This window comes from Galeopterus variegatus, unplaced genomic scaffold, assembly GCF_000696425.1.
Source record: "Galeopterus variegatus unplaced genomic scaffold, G_variegatus-3.0.2 Scaffold218, whole genome shotgun sequence".
NCBI classification, from domain to species: Eukaryota; Metazoa; Chordata; class Mammalia; order Dermoptera; family Cynocephalidae; genus Galeopterus; species Galeopterus variegatus.
Window position 1 is genome coordinate 506,671 of NW_007726329.1, and position 9,362 is coordinate 516,032.

The 9,362-nt window shown below is 53.7% G+C and overlaps 1 protein-coding gene across 1 annotated transcript in view; it reads left to right on the top strand.

The window, feature by feature from the left end:
* The first annotated feature begins 2,769 nt into the window (after positions 1–2,769).
* Positions 2,770–9,362, top strand: part of CD97 (CD97 molecule) — a 143,588-nt gene continuing 136,995 nt past the window's right edge. The window contains 3 exon segments of the mRNA XM_008566047.1: positions 2,770–3,097; positions 3,250–3,417; positions 6,501–6,620. Of these exon segments, the coding sequence (XP_008564269.1) occupies positions 2,770–3,097; positions 3,250–3,417; positions 6,501–6,620 (616 nt within the window).

Sequence of the window (9,362 nt, forward strand, 5' to 3'; positions counted from 1 at the left end):
CCGGCGCACCCGCTCCGGGAGGAGGGCGGCGGGCGCGCGCAAAACCCGGCCTGGAGTCGCCGCCCGGGACTGGCCGCAGCAGCTTGCCTGGGCGCACAGGGAGCCGGCCCGAAAACCTGGGATGGATTTTCCTTCCCTTCGCCTTCTTTCGCACCCCCCGGGAAAGAGGAGAGAGGGAAGGCGACGCGCTGGATCCCTGCGTTGGAACGGGGAGTGGGGGAAGGGATACAGGCATAAGAAGACCCGGAGCGGATTTTCCAGCGGGAAAGGCGAGGATCCCGGTGAGGGGGGAAATAGGGAGATTTGGAAGGGTTATGCAAAACCCGGGTTGGATTACACAGAGACCGGAGGAACGGGGTCCTGGCAGCTGCGACAGGAGCAAATGCACCCAGGACACGCAAATTTCGGGCCGGATTCTTCCTCGGGAGACGGAGGAATGCGTCAGGCCTAATGCAGTGGGGACAAGCAAGACCCGGCCTAGAATTCCCTGGGATCTGGGCTCGCACGGGGAGAGGGGGCTGCTTAATGGCCGAGGCGGCGTGGGCTGCCCCCCCATCTTCCTGGCAGCGGCGTGCAAGGGGGAGGGTCAGAAGGAAGGCCGGCCTCGGGTACGAAGGGATCCGGCGCGCTGGCTTGCACCGGAGCGGGCAGGTAAAAGCGGTTTCTGGATCCAGGAGCGATGCGAAGGGAACGCGTAAGGGAGGCCGCTACCCTGGGAGACCAGACTTACAATAAAAGGCGACGGAGGGACGCAAAGCCAGGCCTGGAGCACGCGGGACGGGATGAAGATCCCGGGCAACTGGACAGGGGCTTGGAATTGATAGGGCAGCAGGGGCGGAGGGGAGTGTTAGGGGGAAGTTAGTATCTATAACCCCCTCAAAAGCTTTGCTTTGGGCAGGCGGATGCGGGGAGAGAGAAAAAAAGTGAATTTTAGGTTTTTAGCAAGAGCAAAAACGCGGTACGGATCTTCACAACCTAGCAACTACACTGCAGCTGGTGGACTTAAAGAAGTAGGGCAGTGAACAGGATTGGGTTCCTAGGCATTGGGCCGAGTGAGGCGAGGGGCACGTTTCGGACTGAGGCTGCAGAGAGAGCCCCGCATCCCCTCTCCGGGGTGGGGAAGGCTGTCCGACCTGGCTTGGATCCCTACAGTCAGAGCTACGACTGCCAAGACCAACAGTGGGGGCTGTAAAACCAGGCCCGGGGCCCAAAATAGGCACTTCAGCAGAATAGAAGACTCAGTGCAGAGTGGGGGCTGGGGAGAAATGGGAGAGGGGCAGAATCCTGGAGGGGAGGAGAGTGAGGGGAGCCCCTGAGAGGTAAGATCCGGATAGGATATCCCAAGACCGGACCAGAGAAGTCAGGCTGCTGGCTCCATTATATGAAAAATGGGTGCCACTCTAAGACTGATGGCTGGGGAGGAGCAAAACACGGGCTTGGATGCTCTGGGAAAGAAGTCCATCCAAGTGAGGCCTAAATGTTAAAGCAGTCAGTTCTTGCAAAGTCTAAAGTTCGTCTGAATCTTAGCACACTAGGGAGCAGTGTGGCGAGTCGGTAGGGCAGACAAATCCTGATCTAGACTTCAGAGGAAGGGGGCATGCTGAGGATGGGGAGGGGGTTAAAAAAAACAAACAAACCCTTATCAGTGTCCAGAGGAGAGAATGCATCGCTACCCAACCTTGGCAGAATGGCTGAGGAAAGGGTTTCAGAGTAGGGGTGGGAGAGGTTGGGGTGGTAAATACGCAAAACTTGGGGAAGATTTGGATGAGTATCTAAGAAAGCCTGAATTGAATATTTGCAAGGGAATTAACCTGGCCTCTAAGAATCCCTTTGGAGAAAGAAGCATGTCCTGGTGGCTGAACTGGGGGAGGGGCAGGGACACCAGACTTCCAGGCTGGCCGAGTAGCCAGAGGCCACACCTGTGGCAACCTGCCACCCTCCACCACCTTCTAATGGACAGACTTCATTTCACGACTGGGCAGGGATTCTCACAGTCCAGAACCTGGGCCAAATCTGGCCCCAAAACTTCAGGGCAGAGGGGATAGGTGGGTCCCCTTCCTTCTCCCTTCACACCTAGGACTCCATGGCTGCAGAGATCTGGCCTTGCATATGGGTGACCAGGTCCGATAGTTGGATTTGGGGGACCAAACGGGTATGATGTGGAGGCTAATGGGTGCAGAAAGGATCTCATCCGTCTGGTTGACGTCTGATCTCTTGGATATGGGGATAAGGGGTCCCACCCCTCCCCCACTCAGTTTTCCACTTTGAGATATCTACAGCACCGAGCTAAGACCCATGAAGGCTTTGAGGTGCTGGGGAGTGGATGTAGTGCTTTGGGGGGCAACCTAGACACCCTCTCTCCACATCCAGGCAGCCAGCATTTCTGTAAACCGAGCAGGGTTGAAAGGGGAAGGGAACGTGGAGCCCAGGGAGAGCTGGGCATCTCCCGAGTCCTCTGGCTCCTCCCAGACCCCCACCCTGCAACCCTGATCAGCCTGCCCAGCCTCCCCGCTGCAGAGCGAGGCTAGGAGCCTAGGAGCGAGCCTGGGAGGTGGTTCTAAATTGCAATCTGCAGAGGCTGCGAGAAGAGACAGCCTTTACCTATATGAAGGGAAGCGGCGGCATTCTCTAAGAGACTCTGCCTGGCTCAGTTTGGAAAAATGCCGGCAGGGACCCCTCCTTCCAGACCCTCTGGTGATCAGCGGAGCGCCCCTGGTCGCGGCCGGGATTGGGTCGCCAGCCTCCATCCCATCCGCTTCTCCTGGACTCATGGGCAGAGGGTCTCACGAGGCAAAGCATGCGAAGGGGCTGGGGGCGCGAGAAGAGCCCGGCGCCCCCCAGGCCCTCGCCTGCGCAGCCGCAGTGGAGGCCGCGCCAGCAGCCGGGCTCCGGGAACCGACGCGTCCGCGCGCGCGCAGACTGGCCCGGGCGCTGCGTGGCCCGCGCTGCTCCGTCGGCACCCGCGCCCCTGACACCGTGCTCCCGGGGCGCTCCTCGCATCCTACTTTGCACCTTGGAACCACCAAGCCCGGCGTGTCCTATGCCTCTGACACTCCTCGATATGTCCCTCTCGTCGCACGTGCCTCCAACACTCATGGTGCCCCGCGCTTAGGGGACCCCCACGTTCTGTGAAACCTGCGCCTGGACACCCCACGTTCTGTGCACCCTGTGCCAGAGCACTCCCACGCCTGGAACACCCTATGTTCTGCTCCCACTGCGTCTCGGGGACCCCACATTCTGTGCTCCTAGCACCTCGGGCACCCCGACCTCAGACACAGCCCGGCTCACCTGTGGTTTCTGCCCCTACCTCGCGTGCTGTACCCACTGCCTCGGGCCCCATGCAAACCGTCCTGCTGGCTCAGCTTGTCCCCAATGCTCAGTTTCCCTTTGCCGAAGGTCTAGAGCCCTCGGGCCCGGGTGCCTTGCCTCAGGCTCCTTAGGCCCTGCCATGTAAGGCCAGGCCCTGCCACACGTCGAGGGCTGGCTGTGGTGGGGGTGGGGGGGAGATGAAACATTTTCCTGGACTCAGGGGGCGTCAGGGCAATGCCCAGACCTCCACTGCCCAGCAGGCGCCCCCCAGCCCAGCTTTTCCTAGAGCCAGCTCAGCACAGGACACACAACCCGGCCGTTCATTTAATCTCTCGATTCATGTGTTCATTTCTTCCATTTCCTCCTTAAACACAGAGCAGCCCTTACGCATGCCTACCTGCTGAGAACGGTGTGTGGTTTCGAGGATGGCCTAGTGCACGGGGAACAAGAAGGGAGCTATCTCAGGGGCACCCCCTTTACGGTCAGTAGAAAGACACAGGACACGTGGTGGGTTAGCCCTGGAAAGTGAGAAAGGTGCCAGCAGAGTGTATGGTGGACTTGCCAAGCCTTGAGGGGTGGGTAGGGTTTGTGTGCCCATAGCTTTCCTAGAGGCTCCCTCTACCCCCTCCTTGGGTGATTTCTGAGCCCTATCCAGCTTCACCTCCACCCCCCACCCTAGTGACTAACAAGATAAAAAGGTCCAGAATTGGGCTGGGAAGGTAGGGTGGGGGTAGGATTAATCCCAACTACTGTCTTGGGCGGGGAGAGGGCATTCAGTCAGCCAACAAACATTTATTGAGCACTGACTGTGTGCCAGGCACTGTGCTAGGTGCTGGGGACACAGCAGTGAACAAAGTGTCTGTCCTCAGGGGCTGACATTCTAACTGGGAAAACAGACAAGAGATTGGACAAATAAATAAAAGATTCAGGATGTCAGATGACAATAAGTGCTACGGAATAAAATTAAGGAAGCAAGGCAGGGGGCGTGGTGGTGGCTTCAATTTTAGATAGGGGAGGTCTCCTTGTGAAGGTGGCATTTGAGCAAAGACCTGAGCATGTGAGGGAGGTGTGATGGGGGATGTGTGGAAGGGCATTCTAGTCGGAGGGAACAGCCTGTGCAAAGGCCCCGAGGTGAGACCATTTGTATGTCATTGAGGGCCTGTGTGGGTGGAGGGAATGAGTGAGGGGGAGACAGGGAGGAGGTGAGGGTAGGGAGGTGATGGAGCAGATTGAAAAAAATAGACCAAGTCATTCCTCCTGGAGTTTACACTTTATCAGGGAGGCTATGATTACTAGTAACAAGTAAAGAAGATAACTTCAGAGAGTGATCAGTGCTATGAATGAGTTGTGAGGCAGAGTGTGGGTGAGTGTGATTTAGGCTAAGGTGGCTGGGGAGGGTCTCTCTGAGGAGGGGACATTTGAGCTGAGACCCGAAAGCTGAGAAGAAGTCCATCGTGTGAGATCAGCAAGTGCAAAGGCCCTGTGGTTGGAACAGGCAGGACTATTTGAAGAGCCCCCCATGCACAGCTTGGGAGGCCACAGGAAGGGTTTAAATTGTATTCCTAGTGACAGTAGGAGTTTCAAGAGGGCTTCGAACAGGGGGATGACATGATCTTATTGGCATGTTTAAAAGATTATAGGGGTGGTTCCTCAGTTCCTCAGTAAGTACAACATAGAACTACTATATGATCCAGCAATTCTGCTCCTAAGTATAATCAAAAGAATTGAACACAGGTGTTAGTCCATTTCTGTTGCTTATAACAAAATACCTGGAACTAGGTGATTCATAAGCAAATGAAATTTATTGCTTACAGTTTCTGAGGCTGGGAAGTCCAAAGTCCATCTCGGAGTGGTGACAGTGACCCAGGGGTCTCACATTGCAAGATGGTGGAAGCAGAGAGAGCAGAGAGAGAGACAGACTCTCTTCTCTCTCCTTTTAAAGCCCTCAGAATCATGCCTCTGACCACCGATTTTAATCCCTTCAGTATGGCATGGTCCTACAATCCAATCACCTCTTCAAGGCCCCACCTTTCAATTACCATAATAGGATTTCCCACTCTCTTAACAGTCACAGTGGGGCCAAGTTTCTAGTACATAAAACTTGGGGGACACAATTCAAGCTTCAATGAGTTTAGGGGGACATAATACAGTGCACTACAACAGGTGTTCAAACAGATAGTTGTACGTGAATGTTGGTGGCAGCACTATTCACAATAGCCAAATGGTGGAAACAACCCAAATGTGTGTCATTGGAGGAACAGATAAACAAAATGTAGTATCTCCATATAATGGAATATAATTCAGCCATTAAAAGGGAAGAAGTCCTAATACACACTACAACATGGATGAACCTTGAAAACATAATGCTCGGTGGAAGAAGCCAGACACAAGAGGTCACATAGTTTATGATTCCATTTATATGAAATGTTCAAAGTAGGTAAATTCATAGAGACAGACATCAGATGGGTGGTTGCCAGGGACTGAGGGAAAGGGGTGACTCTAATGAGTGCAGGGTTTTCTTTTGGGGTGATGAAAATCTCTTGGAACTAGACATAGTGAATGTACTAAACACCATGAATTGCCCACTTTAAAATGTTTAGTGGTTAATTTTATGTTGTGGGAATTTTACTTCAATTAAAAAAAAATTATAGGGGTGATTTGAGAGGGAGGCTAGGAAAGTGGTTACCACTGTCACCCAGGTGAGAGGTGATGGAGGCCTGGAACAAGATGCTAGGGAGAAGTGGGTGGGTTTAGGGCATATCTTAGTGGCACATCAACAGGACTCCTTAACGTTTGCAATCCCCTGGGACTCTGCTCAGATGTAAGTTACCTTGTCCACTCTATTGAAAATTGCAAACACCCCACCCTCTTCTTTCACTAGCTCCTTCTCCCCTTTATCTCCCCACTACCAGTAGTATATCCTTACCTACTTCTGTTTTCATTGTTTTGTCTGTCTTCCCCTTAGAATATCAACCCTTGACCTTGGACGCTCTAACCAAGTGAGAAACCGGCCAGCCCAGGCCGGGGAGGTTTATTTCTTGTTCACTACTGTATGCCCAGAACCTAGAACCGCTCCAGGCACACAGTGGGCGCTCAGGAGAAAGTGGGGGAGTGGAGGGAAGCGAGGGTCCAGGAAGCCGCCGGGTTCCAGTCTGAGCAGCAGACGGGCGTGAACGGCGGTGGGTTCCCAGTGAGGCACCGCCTGGTGGATGGGGGCCCGGTCGAGCTGCGCTTCTCCCCCCGGCCGCTAGGGGCCGCTGCCTCGCTGCTGTGCGGCCGCCAGGTGAGGAGGCCCCGCCCCTTCTCCCCAGGTGCGCGGGAGGCGGGGCCGCCCGGGCGGGAGGAGAGAGAGGGGTGAAGAGCGTAGAGCTGGGGAAAAAGTTGGGGTGTAAGGGGACGAGTTGGGGGTGAAGGCAGAGGGCTGAGCGTGTCTGAGGTGGGGGCTACTGAGAAGGAGGGAAAAATGCTGGGGGAGGCTGGAGGTGTGAGAAGGTGGGGAGGATAGGAGACAACCAGTGTTTGGGAGAGAGGGGGTGTGAGGAGCGGAGAGTTGGGGCTTTGGGGAGAGAGGAGTTGGGAGGTAACCACCGAGTGCATAGGGCAAAGTTGGGGGTGGGAAGACAGGTGAGCAGGTAGGAGGTGGGAGAGCCACAAGGGGAAGAGGTTGCCTTGGGCACTTTGAGTGGAGGAGATTTGAACAGTGCATGGGGAGGGCTGGGGGGTGAGGCCAGCCCGTGGGGGTGAGGACCCCAGGGAGGGAGCCCCGAACGTTGTCAGACTTGTTCCATGTCAGTGTGAGGGTTGGGGGTGGCTTCTCAGGCCCTGACCCCTTGAGCCAACATCGGGGAAGGAACTTCTGAGGAGTGAGCCGTGCCTGCCAAGCTCCTCCCGGGAGCCCAGCGAGCTTCTGCAGAGGTGTGGCCGGGAAAGCGGTTTATTCAACCTGGCATTGGGCTCTCCCTGTCCCACAGCGAATGGCCGGGATTCACTGTGAATGAGCTGGAGCTGAGGGGACACCAATGAATGAGCCAAGTGTGGAAAACAGGTCAGGGATGGGGAAGGGTACAGCTGGAAGGCCTTCCCCGGCCAGGGAGCTCAGAGGAACCTAACTTGGAGAAGGTGACAGGTAAACTGAGAGCAAGGATCCACCGACTAAAGATAGAAAGCTCCAGAGGTCTGGGCAGAGAGGATCAAGAATAGGGAGATCCTGAGGATGTTGCCAAGAAGTATCCAGGCTGCAATAGGGCAACAGGGAGTGGTGGGGCCTGAGGCAACCTGGAAATGCCCGCCAGATCTAAAGGGACCCTGCATTTGGGGTCAAGGTGGATATGGAGGCTTCAGGCTCTGTTGGATAGGAAGAGATTGGGAAAGGGATTGGGAAGGGACATGAAGGGACATGCGTGGGTCCCATGGAGGTCAAGGCCATGGCCACAGGAAGGTAAAAGGTGATTTCCAACCTTGCATAGGCCCAATTCATGGGTTGCAAAGCCGAATGTTGACCAGATAATGAAGATGTAGAAACAGGGCAGGTGTGAGGCAGTGGGGAGGCAGGGAGGGAGGGTGGCATTGGTGGAGAGCTGAAGTCGCACCCCCCCTTTAAGCTGACAGCCACTTGCTATGGCTCAACTCCAGCTGAGTGCTACCACGTGGGAACTCAGCCTCACCAGAATGGATCCTTCCAGAGAAGCCAGAAATCAGGGTTGCTGTGCAAAGTTTCCAGAGCTTTAAACATCACACAGGGCCCTACTAAAGTTAAATTGCTACAACCCAGCAATTCCATTACTGGGTCGATTCTTAGTGGACATGGGAGCTTATGTCCACCAAAGACACATACACAAATGTGCAGCAGCTTATTAATAAATGTCAGACACTGGATACCACCCAAGTGGCAAATAGATGCTAATGTGGTGCTTGCAGGAAAGGGCATTCTCTGCAAGTGTGGGGGCCAGTGGGGGTGCTCACCCCAGTTCTTCACCCCAGCATCGACTAGCAAATGGGAAATAAGTTGGAGTATATCCATACAATGGAATACAATGCAGCAAAGAAAAAGAACAATCTTCTAGCACATGCACAGCACAGCTGAATCTCAGAGACACAATGTTGGACAAAAGAAACAAGATATGAAGAGAAGACATTACATGATTACACGATTTCATTCCTGTGATGTTCAAGGACAGGCACAAGTAATCTATGGAGACAGTCAGGTGAGCGCAGGGTTTCCTGACCCCATCACTGTTAATGTTTGGGACTGGATGATTCTTTGCTGTGGGGGCCTGTCCTGTGCCTTGTATCATCCTTAGTCTCTACCTGGTAGAGGCCAGTAGCACAGCCCCAGTTGCAACAGATGTCCCTGGAGGGAGGAGTATAATCACCATCAGATGAGAACCACTGGGACATCAATATTTTGGAATGGAACACTCACTGGAAAGGAGCACTAGGGAGCCTTCTGGGAGACTGGAATATTCTGTATCTTTAGCTAGGTGGTGGTGACAAGGATGAAATATATCTAAAAAATGCACAGAGCTGTACTCTTAAGATTTATGTGCCTCACAATAAAAGAGTTAGCCCTACAAAGTGATGACCCTTGAAAATATGAGGCTGAGTGAAATAAGCCAGACACAAAAGGCCACATAGTGTATGATTCCATCTATATGAATTGCCCAGGACAGGCAAATGCATAGAGACAGAAAGCAGATTAGTGGTTGCCAGGGGTGGGGGAGGGAGAAAGGGGGGAGTGATTGCTAATGGGGATGGGATTTTCTTTTGGGGGGATGGAAATGTTCTGGAACTAGTGCTGATAGTTGCACAACTCTTGAATATACAAAACCTCACCGAATTGTCTACAATGGTTCATTTTATGCGAATATCACCGCTAAAAGATATCTTTTAGCGCTGGCCAGTTAGGTCAGTTGGTTAGAATGTGGTGTTATAACACCAAGGTCAAGGGTTCTGATCCTGTTCCAGCAAGCTACCAAAAAAAAATTTTTTTTTTAAAAAAGGGAGTTAATCCACACAGGCCAGATAAAATACATCCACATCTGCTCAGCACCTGG